This window comes from Callorhinus ursinus, unplaced genomic scaffold (assembly GCF_003265705.2).
Source record: "Callorhinus ursinus isolate GAN/ISIS: 27379988/994484 unplaced genomic scaffold, GSC_fseal_2.0 scaffold2, whole genome shotgun sequence".
Lineage (NCBI taxonomy): Eukaryota > Metazoa > Chordata > Mammalia > Carnivora > Otariidae > Callorhinus > Callorhinus ursinus.
In genome coordinates, this window is record NW_027397064.1 from 86,814,666 (window position 1) to 86,834,268 (window position 19,603).

Below are 19,603 nucleotides of genomic sequence, written 5' to 3' on the forward strand. Positions count from 1 at the left end.
CCCCGCTCAGCGGGAAGCCTGCTTCTCCCTCTCCCACTCCCCCTGCTTGTGTTCCTGCTCTCCCTGTCTCTCTCTGTCAAATAAATAAATAAAATCTTAAAAAAAAAAAGAAAAGAAATCCTTTTAAAAAAATAAATAAAAAAAATAAACTAAGTATATATTTCCATTCTAGATCTTTCTTGAGAATTCAACCTCTCTGTTCAACTCTTTGCTTTGCAGTGAGGCAAGTCTCAGAATTGTCTGGTACTGCTGATAAATAGTCTCTATTTATGATAGTGGATGTGATATTTGAGTCATTTTTTTTTTTATTTGAAGTCACTGAGGCTCTTTAAAATGCTCTTGTGATTATTGCACTGCTATATTAAAACTTCTGCTATTTTGGGGCCAATGGATCTTGAATAAAGAATACAGGCTGTTTTGATTTTACCTTACTTTGCTATAAAAGAGGCATGGCTTTAATAGAAGGCATATTCTAGAACAGAATGCTTCTTACAATATTCTCAATCATTTGTGTTCTATTGGGCATCATGTCCTGCCCTAAGTAAAGCAGTATTTCTAATGGAGTAAGGTCATGTCAACACACATAACCTGAAAAATTATTCCAAACCAATTCTTATCATAAATAAGACTCATTATATTTTTAAAAATAATTTTTCAACCCCAAAGAATAACCATCCTTTTCTTATCCCCAGCCAAAATGTATTAAGTAGACAGATTGTGACTAAATATTTTCCATATGAAAATTTTACATATGAAAATGTTTCTGACACTGTTTTATCAACATCTTGTACCAAACCTAAGTGTCTTTTAGTTTTGAGTTGTTTATACATAGTCAATAAGGATGTATACCAAAGAAGGTATTTTCATTTAAATGTTTTTCTATACTGTAAGTTATATGGGTGTTTACATATATATATATATATCTAGTATATATCCATATTCCATTAAATATTCCATATCTGATATATATATATACTCTATATACACTATATATATGCATAAATCCAATATATATATATATACTATATATACACACTATATATGCTATATATACACTATAAATTTATCTTAAATAATTCAGTTTGGTTTAATATCAAATAGTCCTAAAAATATGCTATGTTTGCTTATGTCATAAAGAAAATGTAGTGATTGGAAAATATTTCATTTTTAGGAAGCTTCAGTTGGTTTTATTTAATGTTTTAATAAATACAAGAAATGATTAATAATTTTTAAGCCTAAAGAAGAATAAAAATTAAGTCAGTATTTGTATTCACCATTCAATAGTGGTTAAAATTAATTTCTCTGTTTTCAGATAGTATTTATAGTATTTTGCTTCTTCTACTTTTAAATCAGGGGTATTTATTTGAGGAATTTCATGAAAAGAAGTAAATCTGAATATTTAATTTTTGTATATGTGAATTGTTCTTATTCTACCATCCAATGAATAGCATACTAATTTGTACATTTCTTCTTATAACCAGATGATTCATGCAAATTGACTTGTGAAAATGGAGGAAGATGCATTTTAAATGAGAAGGGTGACTTGAGGTGTCACTGTTGGCCTAGTTATTCAGGAGACAGATGTGAAGTCAATCACTGTAGCAACTACTGCCAAAATGGAGGCACCTGTATACCATCAGCTCTGGGTAAGTATTTGAATTTCACTGTGCATTCAAATAATTTACATTTTTCCTTATATGTGAAAAATATAAAGAGGATACTTAATGTTAGAAATTTAATTCCTGGTATCTTTATAAAAAATAAATTAACACAAATTAAATTTAATAATTAATTCAACATAATAGTATTTGTTCCAAATTCAGTATACTGAAGTTCAAGTCACAAAATGTAACAATAGTAATGATCATTATCCTGTGTTGAGTGAGTAGCATGTGACAGGGCTCAGTGTTTACAGGTATTCTGATGCTGGCTTAGAATGATTAAGTAAAATCAGTTTTATAAGCCTTATATGTTGAACCCAAAATATGTTCTTTTTTATTTTTATTTTATTTTGACATTTCATAGTAGAGCTTTTTAAAAAAATATTTATCTAAATTCCAGTTAGTTAACATTCAGGTGTACAATATAGTGATTTAGCACCTCCATGCAACACCCAATGCTTATCAGATTTAACCAGTCCTTCCCCACCCACCTCCCTCTGTTAACCATCACTTTGTTCTCTATAGTTAAGAGTCTGTTTCTTGGCTTGCCTCTCTCTCTTTTTTTCCTCCTTTGCTCATTTGTTTTGTTTCTTAAATTCCACATCCAGCATCATATGGTATTTGTCTTTCTCTGACTGACTTATTTCACTTAGCATAATAGTCTCTGGCTCTGTCCATGTTGTAGCAAATGACAAGATTTTGTTCTTTTTTATGGCTGAGTAATATTCCAAACTTCTTTGATTTGGGCTGTTCCATAATATGGCTCTTATAGATAATGCTTCTATTAACATCAGGGTGCATCTGTCCCTTTAAATTAGTATTTTGTATTCTTTGGGTAAATACCTAGTAGTGCAACTGCTGGATCATAGGGTAATTCTATTTTTAACTTTTTGTGGAACTTCCATACTGTTTTCCAGAGTGGCTGCACCAGTTTGCATTCCCCCCAACAGTGCAAGAGGGTTCCCCTTTCTCCACATCCTCACCAAAACTTGTTGTTTCCTGACTTGTTAATTTTAGCCGTTCTGACTGGTGTGAGGTAATATTGTAGTTTTGATTTGTGATTCCCTGTTGATCAGTGATGCTGAGCATCTTTTCATGTGTCTGTGGGCTATCTGTATATCTTCTTTGGAAAAATGTCTATCCATGTCTTCTGCACATTTTTTAATTGGATTATTCTTTTTTGGATGTTGGGTTTTCTAAGTTCTTTATATATTTTGGATACTATCTCTTTCTCAGATATGTCATTTGCAAATATCTTCTCCCATTCCTTTGGTTGCGTTCTAGTTTTGTTGATTGTTTCCTTCACTGTGCAGAAGCTTTTTATTTTGATGAAGTCCCAACAGTGTACTTTTGCTTTTGTTTTCCTTGTCTCAGGAGACATATCTAGAAAGAAGATGTTATGGTCAATGTCAAATAGGTTATTGCCAATGTTCTCCTCTAGGATTTTTATGGTTTCCTGTCTCACAATCCATTTTGAATTTATTTCTGTGTATGGTATAAGAAAGTGGTCCAGTTTCGTTCTTTTGCATGTTCTTTTTTAATTGAACAGTTAGCCTAATGCTAAACCTTATTTGCTATTGAAAATTAAATTAGGTTAAATTTTAAAATTAAGTTAAATATAAATACACTATATCAGTACATCTGATAGCATCATAATTCCTATCTAAAATCATAACTACTTTGCTGGCATTGCAATATAGTGTATAACATGCTTTGAAAATATCAGGTTACTACATGTTAAGATATGCTTGAAATTCTTATTAATTTATGCAATAGCTCTGTTTGTAAAAAGTGTTTGCTACAGTGCATAAGTGAATATTAAAATGTATTTTTCTACTTAGTGCTATATATTTAAACTATGTTCCCATGGGAAAAATTAGCCCCAATGCATAATAAAAATATAATTTGTAAATTCCAAAATTCAGTGCAAAGGACACTGTGCAACTATTAAAGTGCAATTTATGCACATTTAATTCTACTACAATAAATGCAGATTTAGTGAAATGGAAAATTAATCCATATGATCTTCACATCCCCTACACGGTTAATTTCTGTCTTACTGGGAATTCTCACTGCTTCTATTGCTTATGCTATTCTTTGAAGTATTTAGCATAATGCTAACTGAAAGAGCCACATGAAGAAGCATTTTCAATGGAGTTCAGAGGAACCAAACTGTTTCTGATTTGCATTCTAATAGTAAAAGCATTACTATTTCTTTAAATTTGATAATTTTAAGTCTACAAATTTTTTTGACTTATGATTAATTGATAATTAAGGTATTCTAGCTACTTAATAGAATTCTGAAAACATATGCAGCAAGTTGACTGAAATAAAAAGGCACTAGGTCTTACTATATATTTTCATTCTGCCTAAGAGAAGCTACTCCTTACAGTAGAGTATATTCTATTGTTGTGGGAGAAATTGTAGTACTGGGACCATGCAAATGAAAACTGAATGAATGTTTGGTAAAAGGGTATGACCTGTAATTGTATTTTAGTAACACAGATACCATTTCCTTTAGGAGAGAAGCTTTTCTTACACAAATGAGTTATTTAAGGATTTTATTATTTGATTGTTAATTTTCTCATTAAGATAATAAAATTTTTGGCGTTACAGCCAGATGCTTTTCTTATATTTGCCTTTAGAAATATTTATTTATTTATAAGATTTTATTTATTTATTCATGAGAGAGAGAGGGAGAGAAGCAGAGGGAGAAGCAGGCTCCCAAGGAGCAGGGAGCCCGATGCGGGACTCGATCCCAGGAGCCTGGGATCGTGACCTGAGCTGAAGGCAGACGCTTAACCATCTGAGCCACCCAGGCGCCCTGCCTTTAGAAATATTTAAACGGAAAAGAGTTTGGTACTCCAAACTATAAGTGTCTTTTCAACCTGCAGTGGATCCACAAGGACAAATCTATGAAACACTAAATTTCCTGCCCTGTTAATGGATCCTGAACTATATGTGGATACAGCACAACTTTTAATGTTTTGTTCAAATCATTTGTCGAGATATTGCTGTATTCTTAAAATCTATATTAATTTTATCTTTGCACCCAGATTCTTAGATCTTGATTTACATAGATAACATGTTCAGAAAAAAATTATATTTCAAATTAGTAATATAAATGAGTCCTTATATGAATTTCACTTGAGATATGGCCATGTAGTTTATTGTCATAGAGCATCTAAATGTTAATAATAATATCATATCCAATTAAGTCATCTACAAAGCATTTTTTACTTTTAAAAATATGGTTTTATAAAAACACTGTTTGGTATTATAGACTGTAGAACCTCATTATCTCCACACAAATGTTAATTTGTTAAACAAATCCCAGCGGGCAATTCATGGATTTATTCGTTGTTGGTTTACTTACGGTTAAGCCTTTTGGCAAATTCCTATGTGGACACTCTATGACTAGGGTTTGGGGCAGCCTTAATTAAAATTTATAAGTTTATGACAGTTGTATAGAACTATAATAATTGAACAAAGGAAATGTCACCAGTTAATTAAAAGCACACATCTGAGAGGCATAATTAAAATTTTGCACTGTTTCCTCATTCCTTAAGTTTTTTTTTATAATAGAGAAAACTAAAAATAAAATATATGAACTGTATTCATATAAGAAAGAACTACAAAATGAAATAGTTTGACATTGATTATATCGACAAGGGTGCATGTAGTTCATTTCTATGACCTGCTCCTAAGAGGACATTAAGATAAAGTTTCCTTTGGGCAAAATAATGGAAATGAGAGTAAAGCATTGAATTATTCAATCATTCTATTATAGAAAATAGAGAATAACTGAAGAATTTTTCTCATCATGTATATAATGAGGATATTTACATGATTAACTCTATATATTTACAATTAATCTTCACTTTTATAAATATTTATTCTCTAAAGTATGTTGATGCTGTTTGGTATTTTCCTTACTCTTAGAGTTCTGTTATTTAGGCTTTTAATGTTCATATCAAAATGAATCAAGGTGGGGCGCCTGGGTGGCTCAGTCGTTAAGTGGCTGCCTTTGGCTCAGGTCACGATCCCAGGGTCCTGGAATTGAGCCCCGCATCGGGCTCCCTGCTCGGCGGGAAGCCTGCTTCTCCCTCTCCCACTCCCCCTGCTTGTGTTCCCTCTCTGGCTGTGTCGCTCTGTCAAATAAATAAATAAAATCTTAAAAAAAAATGAATCAAGGTTTTCTACACAGCTGATTTAGAGTAATAGAGCAAGAGAGTTTGTAAATTTGGAGCAATATACCCAAATACTCTCACATGTAAAGTTTGGAGTTATGCAGAAGGGAAGGCAACTTTTAATTTAGGGAGTTTGAAAGTGTACAAAAGCAGGACTGCCTAGGTAAAGGAGTGACAGTGCAATTTTTTATAGTAGATAATACATTTGTATTGAATGTCTTAAGTGAATGTCTTAAGTGAAAATGTCTTAAGTGAGGGCGCCTGGGTGGCTCAGTTGGTTAAGCGACTGCCTTTGGCTCAGGTCATGATCCTGGAGTCCCGGGATTGAGTCCTGCATCGGGCTCCCTGCTCAGCAGGGAGTCTGCTTCTCCCTCTGACCCTCTTCCCTCTCGTGCTCTCTATCTCTCATTCTCTCTCTCTCAAATAAATAAATAAAATCTTTAAAAAAAAAAGAAAATGTCTTAAGGGAAAGAAGAAAGCAGAAACTCTCACTGTAATTCTCCCTGTTACCATATCTATGGACTTTGGCAGTGAAACGTTTTGTCCCCAGAACTAAAACAGAAAGTGGCCCCTGTTAAGGAAAAGGAAAAAAAAAAAAGATTCTTCTCACTGCAACAGGAAGGGCTTTTAAAATAATAAGCTGATGGTAAGACTTTTCTTTTTCATTCATTCAGGCTCTTTCTGTCCAGGACACTGCCCCAAATATGAGAGTGGCATATATGGCTGCCATCTAATGTGATCAAATATGGCTGCCCTAAAAATGTTTGCTCAAAGCAAGTTAAGCTAGGAACTTTTGGATACCCTCAAAACATCCTGGGACTAATGACAAAACGTAAATACTGATGTCTCTCAAGTCCCATCTCTACCTAGGACCTAAAGTACACAATCACCTAATTAACATCTTGATAAAGGGTGAACATGCATTCAAACTTCCCATCTTTGTTTTTCTTTCACTTTTTATTCAAATGAGAGCTGTTTTTAATTTAAATTAAGCTTGATGTCCTAGCTTCCTTAACATAAATATTGTTTATATTTAGGGAGTGTTAAAAGCTGGATATTTGGTCCTACTTGCCCAGGATCTAGGAGAATATTATGTTGAAAATATAAAATTATAAAAACATTAAATAGGGCATATAATTTTAACAAATAAGTGACATAGAAATACATAGCCATGACAAATCAAGTAGAAAAAAATACAGAAAGCAAAATGAGCAAATGGCAAAAGACAGGTCTCACACACACATGCACACAAACATACAAAAAGAGGAGAAAAGAGGAGAAGGAGGAAGGAGGATTTTGGAGAGGAGGAAGTACAGGAGGAGCCCAGTCACACACAGATGAAACCAGCATCCTTAAATCACTATCAGAAGAAAATGTTCATGGTACAAATCTTGAAGCAAGCAATTTTGAAATACCAAGAGTTTAAAAAGTTTCTGTGTCCTTTAAATAAAATTTTTAGAAACATATCCTAAGGATTACATAATGATAAAAACCAAAATATTTAGAAGTGAAGATGTTCATTATAGTGTTATTTGGAATATAAAATTGGAGGTAGAAACCTGAATCCAAAGAATTAATATGTAAGATATATCATATCTAAAAGATGAATGTTATATGATAAATACAACCAGACTTGTAGAATATAGGATAATATAGTAAAATAGTCACATTGTATTTTATTTTATTTTTATTGAAGTATAGTTGATACACAATGTTGTATTAGGTTCAGGTGGACAATTGAGTGATTTGACAACTCTGTAAGTTATGCTATGCTCATCACAAGTGTAGCTACCATCTGTCACCATACAATGCTATTAGAGTATCATTGACTGTATTCCCTGAGCTGGTACCTTTCATCCCCGTGGTTTATTCATTCCATAATTGACAGTCTGTACCTCCCACTCCCCTTCACCCATTTTGCCCATCCCCACTGCCTCCCCTGTGGCAGCCACCAGGTTATTCTGTGTATTTATGGGTCGGTTCTTTATGTTTGTTTTGTTTTTTAAATTCCATATATAAGTGGAATCATATGGAATTTGTCTTTTTTTTAAGATTTTATTTATTTATTTGACAGAAAGAGAGCACAAGCAGGGGGAGGGGCAGGCAGAGGGAGAAGCAGACTTCCCGCTGAGCAGGGAGCCAGACTTGGGCTCATGGGATCATGACCTAAGCCTAAGGCAGATGCTTAACTGACTGAGCCACCCAGGCGTCCCGGAATTTGTCTTTCTCTGTCTGATTTATTTCACTTAACGTAATACCCTCTAGGTCCATCCATGTCATCACAATGACAAAATCTCATTCTTTCTTATGACTAATACTCCATTGCACATATATCATACCTTCTTTATTCATTTATCTATCAACAGACACTTAGATTGCTTCCATATTTCAGCTCTTGTAAATAATGCTGTATCACTAATCATCAGGGAAATGCAAATCAAAACTACCATGAAATACCACCTTATATCAGTCAGAATGGCTTGTATCAAAAAGACAAGAAATAACAAATGTTAACTAGGATGTGAAGAAAAGGGAACCCTCATGCACTGTTGGTGGGAAGGCAAATTGGTACAACACTGTGGAAAACGGCGTTTTGAGGCTCCTTAAAAACTAAAAATAGAGGGGCACCTGGGTGGCTCAGTTGTTAAGCGTCTGCCCTCGGCTCAGGTCATGATCCCGGGGTCCTGGGATGGAGCCCCACATTGGGCTCCCTGCTCTGCGGGAAGCCTGCTTCTCCCTCTCCCACTCCCCCTTGCTTGTGTTCCCTCTCTCGCTGTCTCTCTCTCTGTCAAATAAAGAAATAAATAGGTCTTAAAAAAATTAAAAGTAGAAACATCAAAAGATCCAGTAATTTCATTATATTTTAAAGTTAAAAAGGACAAGAAATAAAACTGTTTATATAATATGAGCCCAATATGGAAAAAAATGCATACATAAAGTATTTGTGTGAGGAAATAGATCCTTCTTTGTATGTCTGTATTTTCCAAGTTCCACAATTAACATGCATTGCTGTTAGAATTAACAATTAAGTAATGACAATAATTATTAGAAATTAAAATAATAATAATAATAATTGTTATTATTATTGCCAGGATCATGGTAACTAATATATATTTGACTACTTACTGAGTGCCAGGTGCTATTCTCAGTCCTTGCACCTTCACAAAAAACCTATGAGAGATTGAAAGTAAGATTCTAATTCTGCTATTGACTTTTTGAGTCAGTTACTGGTTCATTTGGACAACATCGTGAGAGCAGTACTTAACTATTACATCTTATGGCTTTCTAAACTAATCTCAGGTTTGAGTTGGCTTCCTTGTATTCACAGAAAGGACAAAAATATTTCAGTCTCATTTTCACAAAGCTGGCTGAAAACAAACTTTCCAGAAGTATAAATAGATTGTGACCTATAATTTGAAACATACCAGAATATATTAAGTAGTACCTGGGAGGGCTAGGTAAGGTCCACAGTTCCTCATTTTCTTTTTCAGGGTTTACTGAATAGTTCTCTGTAATCTGTATGATACTTAAGACAACTTGATAGCTATAGTTAACTTACTAAAATTATGTATAAATGGGCGCTCACTTTCTGTCCAGGAAAACATTATATAAAGTAGAAAAGTAGAATGTCAAATCTCTTTATCAGAAAGACTAGCAATTTTTTTAAGCATTCAAAACTTTTATTACTTGCATCTAAGTCAGAAGTGAAGACAGATTTCACAAAGCAGTGTGGTCTTGGGGGTAAGGGATCAGGAGATGGGCTTTCTGATTGCAATCTAGTATCTAACCAAATGATGCAACCTACCTCTCAGCTTATTATTTTTATCCTATATAAAATAATCAAGAATGCGGTTTTTGTTCAAATAGTAAGGATGTTAAGTAAAGAGTATGTAACTTTTAGATAGACTTTTCATAGAACATTAAATGTAAGCATTTGTAAATATGCTCTGCAGTTTAAATGTCAATTAAATTCTATTACCTAGACTCAATGTATTTATCAGACTATTTGAACTAAACAATGACTGCATAAATAGAAGACTAATTAGGTAGAAAACATTAAAACCAGGGCTAAAAATTTACAAGCACCGGACTCACTCAATGAGTACCAAATTAAATAGGGTAAGATGCATGGTTCACATTGACAAATGAGTATGAATTCAGATAAATTTCTTGAAAAGAGAACTGATTAATGATGCTTACTAGCAGGTAGGTATCTACCCCTCAGAAATAATAAACACTGTCAGTGTCTCATAGGAAGTTCACATGTAATTACTTTTGCTAGCATTCCTTCATGGGAATCAACCACAAATTTTCTAGCATTATGTTTATATAGAAAAAAGAGGAATGATTTATTTGTCCAAGGTTGAGCAGAGAAGTAATTCTACTTACAATATTGATTAAATCACACTGATGAGTAGCATCTTTATAATCAGCTTAAAAACTGTTTATTAAATAAATCCAGCTTTCAAAAAGACACCAGTAATACATCAAATTACTAAAAAAGCGCCTTTATAATATTCAAATAAGAATATATGCTTTTGAGCATATTGATTGATTGATATTTATTCATATATTACTAGACCAAAAGGTACACAGCAAGTTTTACTCTAAAATTATTAGCAAGTAAATAGTCATTTCTACATGGGATATATATTCAGTAATTATATTTTGGAAATTTTGCAAACCTAATTTTAATATAGTGACTACTACATTTTGAATGCTTAATAAATGCCAAGAACTATGGCAAATTCCCTAGACATATTGCCTTAGTTAATCCTTATCACTCAATGATGTCTACATTGTGGTATTTTTTAGATGTGAGCTAGAATGGTTAAGTAAGATAACTAGAATCCAAGAATCTAGATTATTCCAAAGTCAATGCTCCAAGACATTGCCTATTATCACTAAAAATCAACAAGATTGTCTACTCACATCAGAGAAATCACTGGCTATGACTATATAACAAAAGTAGCATATAGTCAAATAGGTTCATTTATCCAAAAGTAAACTATAACCAAATCATATAAATTTAATGCTCATTTAACAAGGACCAATGGTGAATCATTATAATATCCATGCAGTTACCTATCTATGTAATAGAAAAGATTCCATTTTTATTATGTATTTTAAAACATTATTTTGAGCTGGTATATATGAATATATATTTATATGTTATTTTTGAAAGAATACATATGGAAAAACTGTGTATTGGGATTCCATATGTAGTTTCTTAATAAAGGCATATGTACTCAACGAAGTTTAAATAATAACCTAGGTTGGTAATTTGTTTAATAAAAATACTAATAGTAATAATAATACCCACACAACTACTGGTAATAACACTACCAATTAAGTACTTGCTATGTGGCAGACATTGTGCCATGTGTTTTACCAGCACATAGTAGGCATTACTAGCACCATTTTACATGAGATGCAAAATGAGATCTAGTGAAGAAATGTAAGTTTTGCAAAGCCACATAATTAATAAATATCTAATAAGATTTGATTTCCAGGTCTGTCTAATACCAAAAAACAAATGATTTAACTTTGCACTAAATTTATTATTTAGTTCCTGTTAAATATTCTTATGAAATATTTCAGGATGACCCATTTTTACTGAGGCTAGTTTGGGTATGTAAGGGCCATGTAAGACCGGCGAAATTTCAAGAACTCTGTGAGAATCCAAGACATTTCTATTTTTCTTATGAGCAATACAATCTTTAGTCATGTCAATGAATATTCTTTAATAATATGTATTATTGATTATAGATGATCAGCACCTTTAGTTATATTTTCACCATATTTGACATTAGCTACTACTGGTTATCCAGTTAAATCTCAGCATTTATTATTTATTTACCTTGTTGCATGAAAATTTGCTGGCACAATTTTGAAGATATGTGCAAACAGTTTCCATTTGTCTATGAACAGAAGCAGATAAATTAATAATAAATTAATGGAGCAATTAAACTAAGCTCCATTTGTTGTACACAGCTAGTAAGGCCCTTTGCTAACATACAATGTCCAACTTAAATATGGAACAGACCTAGCACTGGGAGAACCTAGTCTTCAGAAATTGTGTATGCTACCATACACAATGCCAATGTTTATGAGAAGAATTTTCTCTCTTTTTTTATTTAAGATTTTATTTATTTATTCATGAGAAACAGAGAGAGAGAGAGAGAGAGAGAGAGAGAGGCAGAGGCAGAGGGAGAAGCAGGCTCCCTGCGGAGCAGGGAGTCCGATGTGGGACTCGATCCCAGGACCCCGGGATCATGACCCAAGCCAAAGGCAGACGCTTAACCAACTGAGCCACCCAGGCATCCCGAATTTTCTCTCTTTTGGCTCATGGGAGAGTTGAACCTACTGAGGTTCAGGCAGAGACACACTGAGGCATATGACAAAGACTGAGAATGAAGGTCTGTCATTTTGGAAGGAGAATGAGCCCAGAGTCAGAAAATTGAGACTGAAATATTTGGATAGAGAGACAATTGTTGAAGCCATGAAACTGTATCACCAAAAAGAAATTTAGAAGAATATATTTTAAGAGACAGAAAGAGAAAACACAAAGGCAACTGAAAAGGACAGTCAGAAAAAAAGGGAAATCAACAATGGTAGTGTCTTAGAAACCAAGTAGAGACAGAATTTTTTAAGAGTAGATGTGCAATAAATGTGTAATAAAAAATAAAAAATAAATTTCAAGAATAAAATGTGTAAAATTATGGAGAACATTTGAGGAGGAGGATGATTGAAAAGAAATCAGTGGATTTAGGGATTAAGAGATCAGAGATAAGCTTTTCAAGAGTACATAAATACACAGTAAAGGAAACGCACATTAACTTCTCCATCCCTAAACCTTTTTTACCACAAGGGAATCAGAATTGATTTATGTGAACAATACCTCCATATTGAGGGATCTGTCCTGTCTTCTGAAATAGCAAAGAGAAGTAACAGATTAAGATACATCGTTTTGTATATTGAAAAAATAAAAACTGTAAACCCAGTAAAGGATTGGAATGTGACTTTATGATCAAAGATGTTGTCATATATTTGGTAGAACTGGCAGCTGTGAGTGTAGACTCTTTCTTAAAAAGTTCAAGTGAATTGTGTAAGACTGTTGAATCACAGATCTGTACTTCTGAAACAAATAATGCAACATATTTTAAGAAAAAAGGAAAAGAAGAAGATAGCAGGAGAGGAAGAATGAAGGGGAGTAAGTCAGAGGGGGAGACGAACCAGGAGAGATGATGGACTCTGAAAAACAAACTGAGGTTTCTGGAGGGGAGGAGGGTGGGGGGATGGGTTAGCCTGGTGATGGGTATTGGGGAGGGCACATTCTGCATGGAGCACTGGGTGTTATGAACAAACAATGAATCATGGAACAGTACACCAAAACAAATTATGTAATATATGGTGATTAACATAACAATAAAAATTAAAAAAAAAAGTTCAAGTATATATCAAAATTTGAAGTTATACAAGCAAATGGACTTGATAAAAATACTAGGTATGCTTTTTTTGTTTGTGTTTGTTGTGTGTTCCTTCTTTTTAAGTGTAGAATTAAGCATGTTGAGAAAGTAAAGAGAGAAAAAGACCTATCCTTCAAAGTTAAAGTTGCTAAAGTCTGAGACTTGATGGGGAATTTCTGCTTTATCCCATCGCTGCCATACAAATTCAAATTTAATTTTATCTTAAATAATTAATGGAGATAAAATGTGTGATTTAAGACAATTTTCCAAAAGATTTTCTTAGTATGTTACAGTGTCTCTTTAGGACACAGTTACAAAGTAATAAATGGTGAATCTCAGTAGAAATAACAACAATAATAATAATAAACAATTAGGGCTAAAGTGTCACTGAGTGCCTTCTATGTGCCTAGTACCTTTAGAAATGCTTTGTATGTATAATCTCATTTACTTGATTCTACACCACAACCCCATATTATTATCCCCATTTTTTTGCATAAAGAAGCAGAGAAGTGATGCTCATGGTCCCCCCCACAGGTAGTTGGCACAGATAGTCTATATCCAGGCAGTCTGACAACCCACACTTTAAAGATCTGAATGCTATAGAATGCAGACTGATCCTCCCCCTCCTTCCTCCGGTTAATTGATGCTCTTTCTGATTATACTACTCTTGTAGGCTGTCAACTCCCAAACTCCCTGGACGCTTCACTGCTATAAATCTATACCTTAGTCATCGTAACAGTATCGTTGCCTTTTCAAATGCCAAAATCAAATTGAGCTACCTAAAAAATCTTTATAAATAAATCCAGTGCAACTTGTTAGGGTGCACCCAGAGAGATTCGTGAAAATATTAGATGAAGCCCATTATAAAATTCTGTGACATGTAGTTCATTTCCCATCAGCAAACAAAAGATCTGCTGTATCAACACACAGCTTCAAGTTGGTAATGTTCCCCTGAATATGAAGATTTCTACTTGTCAAAAAGAAATCTTTTTAAAGGAAGAGAAAGAAGCCTTTTGAAAATAATTCAGCCAGAATCTAAATGATGTGAGGCATAGGCTGGTGGCAGGGAGAGGTGGGGGACAACCTGGTCACTCCACCCTAGTTTCAAAACAGCTGTGGATGAGATAAAAGCATGGTGTCATTCTCACAGTGACTGGGATAGTTTTCAAGTGCCTTAGTGGGTTGCATTTGTTTCTTTCAAACTTCTATCACTTCAATGTTTTTCACTCCTAATTTTTAAAAACCTGGAAAATAATGTAGAAAAACATAAATCTACGGTGCTTAAGTCCTCCACCATATGGCACTTTTTGTGATTATTCTAATGCATTTTGATTTCTCCTGTACTTTCTGTTCTGTTTCACATTTAGCTCATGTTAAGTTGTGTCCCTGTTTATATGTTCTATTTCTTTGTAAGGCATTCACTGTTTCTTGTTGATGAAGAGGAATTACTTTTGTTCGGAGCTTTCATTTTCCTTAGTAACTGTGTTCCAACAATTCTCTGTCCTCCTCATCTTCTACCACTATTCATTCTCTTGTTTGTGTCTTTGTTTTTCACCCATTATTGTTCCCGTGAAGATATTTTGTCTATATGTAAGCAACAACTAGAAAACTCACTACCATTATTAAGAAAAATAATTAGCTAAAAGTTTTAAAGCCATTTTCTGGGAGTAGAAAACATGATGTGACTCAGCTTTTAATGTACGTAAAATTTACCTTGCTTCTCAACCTATTAATAGGCATTTATCTGCCACCAAACTAATAACATTTATACATAAGTTATAAAGCAATGCTACTCACCATAAAAATGTATGTAACTTTGTTCATTGAGAAGCAATAGCTTCAACTATGTTTAAGTATGTGGAGAGCTTTCAAGGCAAAATAAATAAATAGGTTGTGGAACCTCAACTTGTTTATTCCCTTGGAAATACAGGTGGATTTTATTTGAAGGCATTTTATTCACTTATGAATGCTTTTCAAAAAAATATAGAATGTAGAATCTATGGCAATAGAGAAAACATATCATTTTCACACTTCAAATCTAAGCCTTATACTCATACATTTTTATGACCATTCTAATTATGCTTCATGTCTACAAAGGTGAGAGAGGAGATGGTTGGATATTCTCTGGTGCTTTCACCTGAGTGACATTTCCAAGTCCTAGTTAATTCAGATCTATAACTAAATTTCTTTTTTATTCTCTTTCATGTTATTTCTTTACATTTGCACAACCTCTAAACTTCACTTTTCTCCATTACAAATGATGGCCATTATTTCATTTTGTTTTCCTTAATCTCTCTTACAGAGGTAGTTCTGTACTCCATTTTCCACCCAGCCTTTGACATTCCAGGCAGTTAGAGAGACTCATTCCTGATGTAACAGTTAACTGTGTTATGTTCCAAACACCTTAAAGGATTGTTCACCTTTACTTGTGATGTTAGTTTCCACCGAGCAAATAAAGAAAAGTATCTACAAATGATCCATTAGATTTGCCCTTGTGTGCTGTTAACATTAGACTTTAAATCATCTTACTAGTCTACAAGCGACAGTCCTTTCCCATGAATAAAAAATCTCAAAATGAAATAAAATAGGACTTACTAAGTGCTTATATACTAAATGCAGTATGTATATTTACATCAACTAAAATAAATAATTGCATAAGTATTATAGATGCCATACCCACTTTAAACGTATTAAGATATTTATTTTTAAGTCTAAACTCATGCTTTAGCAGTGGTGGTACCTGATGATTCAACACAGAAATATGATTGTCTGAGGGGATTATTCTAAGTGAAATAAGTCAAGCAGAGAGAGACAATTATCATATGGTATGTGGAACATAAGGAATAGTGTGGAGGACCATAGAGGAAGGGAGGGAAAACTGAAGGGGAAGAAATCAGTGACGGAGACAAACCATGAGAGATTCTGGGCTCTGCAAAACAAACTGAGGGTTTCAGAGGAGCGGGGGTTGGGGGGATGGGGAAACTGAGTGATGGGTATTAAGGAGGGCACGTGGGTGTTATACGCAACTAATGTATCGTTGAACACTAAAAAAAAGAAAGAAAGAAAGAAAAAAGAATAAAAAAGCAATATGATTGTCTCTATTTTATATTCTAATGGCTAATACAATCTGCATTACTATATGAATAGAATAAAAATAATTGAAAAAGCAAAATGGACATGAACAGAGAAGTACAAAGAATAAAACAAGCATTTCAGAACATAACACAACTGCATAAATATGTAATTGTTCATAAAATGAGCTCTGGTTATTTTACCTGATGTGAATCTGAGTTATCTTCTAATCCAGGCTTCACTGGAACATGGGAAAACTAAGACCCACAGAGGTCAAGTTACTGCCTAAAATCACAGATTAAGTAGTGGACAAACCTTGACCAGAATCTTGGCTCCCTGTTTCTTATCCAGTGAGGATGCTGTGAAAATAAACCATTCTAGTCAAATAATTTCCTTTTTGTTCCTTTTTCTTTTCCAACAGGGAGACCCACCTGCAGCTGTGCCCTGGGGTTCACTGGACCAAACTGTGCTAAGACGGTCTGTGAGGACTTTTGTCAAAATGGAGGGACCTGCAGTGTGACTGCTGGGAACCAGCCTCACTGCCACTGCCAGCCTGAACACACTGGGGACAGATGTCAGTACTGTAAGTGAAAGCAAGTCCTACGAGACGATCTCCCAACAGACTTTGATATTTACCATAAGTAATTCTCTTATCTCAATGTTCCCTCCATTACCTCAATTTCAGCAACCCCTTATTTTTCAGGTTCACTCCCTCCATCACCCTAACTCCAACTATTCTTTACATTGGTCCTCTTCATCCTTCTCGTTTTAAAGATTCAATGTTTCTTCCTTCCCCAGCTTAGATTCTCGAATCCATCGTTGTAATCATGCCCTCGTATATACCCTCAGTTCTCATGCTCTTTCTTCCCTTCTGTTGCACTTCCCTAGAAAACTGTAACCATGGTTAAATCCAGTTCTCCATCTGCTCTGAACGGGTGCCCCACTGCTGGATGCCACTGAAGAAGAGCACATAATCGTACAGACAGGTCTCACTTGAGTTTTTATCACCAATTTCAAATGGGCACTTACTATAGCTTCTACTGTGTTGTGCTAATCTATTGACTCTCCTAGATGTCTGTCAGGTCTTCTTTTTTCTCCTCAAACCTCCGATCCCTGCTCCCCAAATTCATCCTGAACTCAAGAACTTGCTTTCTATTTCACTGATCAAAATAGAAGCTATCTAAAGAGAACTGCCATGAGCTCCCACCATCACATCTCTCGAACTACTTTATTTTATATCCATAGACTCTGTCTTCTTAGGAGTAGGAACCTTGTGCTACCTCTAATGCTATACTATCCACTCATACATTCCATCCCTCTTAGCTACTTGTGGACACATCTCTTACAACTGTCCCCATCTTTCTCCTTTATCAATATTTTCCTCTCTCCCTAGTTCTTTCTTGAACAACCTTGTCTTGTGCCCATATCTCTTTCTACCCACAACTTTAGTTCCCTGCTTATTTTTTTTTTTGACCTGTAGCATTATTCTAAAGAGTTGTTATATGCTACAGTTCCTCTCATTTTTCTTTTGACCTCACCTCTGGCAGGTTGTTATCTTCACTATTTTGCTGAAATAGCTTTCATCAAAGTCAAGTTAATTTATTTTATTGTCATCCATGTTCTCATATTCAATGGCCAATTATCAATTCTTATTCTATCCCACCGTACGCAGTTAATCACTCCCCCCTTAAAACACCTTTATTCGTCTTTACCACTCTCGTGTTTTCATTCCAGTTTTACTGGCTGCTTCTTTTCACCATCTTTTGCTGGTTCCCCCTCATCTCCCTGACCTCTAAACATTGGAGTGGCTCATGACTGTACTTACATCTCTCTTTTCTCAAAAACACTCACATCTCGAGCCTGTGATTTCCGTACAAATCGAACCATTAGAATAAACAGTTTTATAAACAGTTTTGTAAGATACAGTTTCCCAAACATCACCTCCAAAGATTCTGATTCTGTTAGGCTGCAATAGTATTTAAGATTTTCCACGTGTTTCACATATATGACCGAGATTGAAACCTGATGCCTAGATGATTTCAACTAATCAGATGACCTTCAATACTATCCAAATACAAATGATTCCAAATGTTTATCTCTAGCTGAAACTCCCACCTGAATTCCAGATTTTTATACCTAATTGTCTATTTGACAGTTTGAGTTGGCTCCAAATTAACCTGATTTTCTCACCCAAAATCACTTCTACCACTGTTTACCCTGTATCTATAAAGAGAAACACTCATCTCTCAGGTCCAAGTATCTTGGATTCATCCTTTTTTTTTTTTTTTTAAATCTAACCCACTTCATTATTTTTTTTAAGGATTTTTCATATCTATTTTTTGTTTTAATTCCACTATAGTTACAAACAGTGTTATATTAGTTTCGGGTGTATAATCCAGTGAATCAACAATCCCATACCTCACCCAGGGCTCATCACCACAAGTGTACTCCTTAATTCCCATTCACCTATTTTGGATTCATTCTTGACTTCTCTTTCTTTTACACCCCAATTTCTTTCTCACTTTTTCTTTTAAAACATACCCAGAATCTGAACACTTATCACCAGCTCCATCCCCACTACCTTCATTGAAGTTTCCAGTATTTCTTACCTGCATAATTACTAACTGATCTCCATGTTTTCCCTCTGCTCCCTCTGTACCTATTCTCAAAAGAGTAGCCACAGCTACATGTTGTATTCATAATAAGAAGAATGGTTTTCTGTCTCAATCACATTTACTGAGATCTTTCCATATCTGGGCATTCTTGTGTTTACTTCTTTTTCTGCATTAATTATATTAATCCATTTAATCCCACTAATGAGCTAGGTGTTGCTTTTATTCTCATTTTGCAGAGGATGCTACTGAGGAGGCACAAAGAGCCTCCTGAAGATCACACAGTTAGTAAAGGGGAGAGTCAGGATTCTGCCTGGGTAATCCAACTCCAGATCCCATACCCTTAAAAGTTACTCAACATTTTGACCCCCAGATGGTTTGATGTCATTGAGGCCCTCCCAGAGAGTAGCCTAGGTCTCTGTTCACTGCAGGAAGTACGTGGAACAGCATCGAATCAAGCAATATGCACTGACTTATTTTGAGAGTCAAGAGCAATATTAAATATTTCCCTTCTGATGTTCCAGCAGGGGGTCACTTCTGCTTCAGTAGAGACAAATTTGATTACAAACTGGTGTTTCCTTTTCTAAGTGTATATTCTG

At 34.5% G+C, this 19,603-nt stretch overlaps 1 protein-coding gene across 1 annotated transcript in view; it reads left to right on the forward strand.

The window, feature by feature from the left end:
- The window catches only part of LRP1B (LDL receptor related protein 1B), a 1,894,461-nt gene that overhangs the window by 1,804,309 nt on the left and 70,549 nt on the right, over positions 1-19,603 (forward strand). The window contains exons 83-84 of the mRNA XM_073905704.1: positions 1,482-1,646; positions 16,814-16,975. Of these exons, the coding sequence (XP_073761805.1) occupies positions 1,482-1,646; positions 16,814-16,975 (327 nt within the window). The remainder of the gene's footprint in view (positions 1-1,481; positions 1,647-16,813; positions 16,976-19,603) is intronic.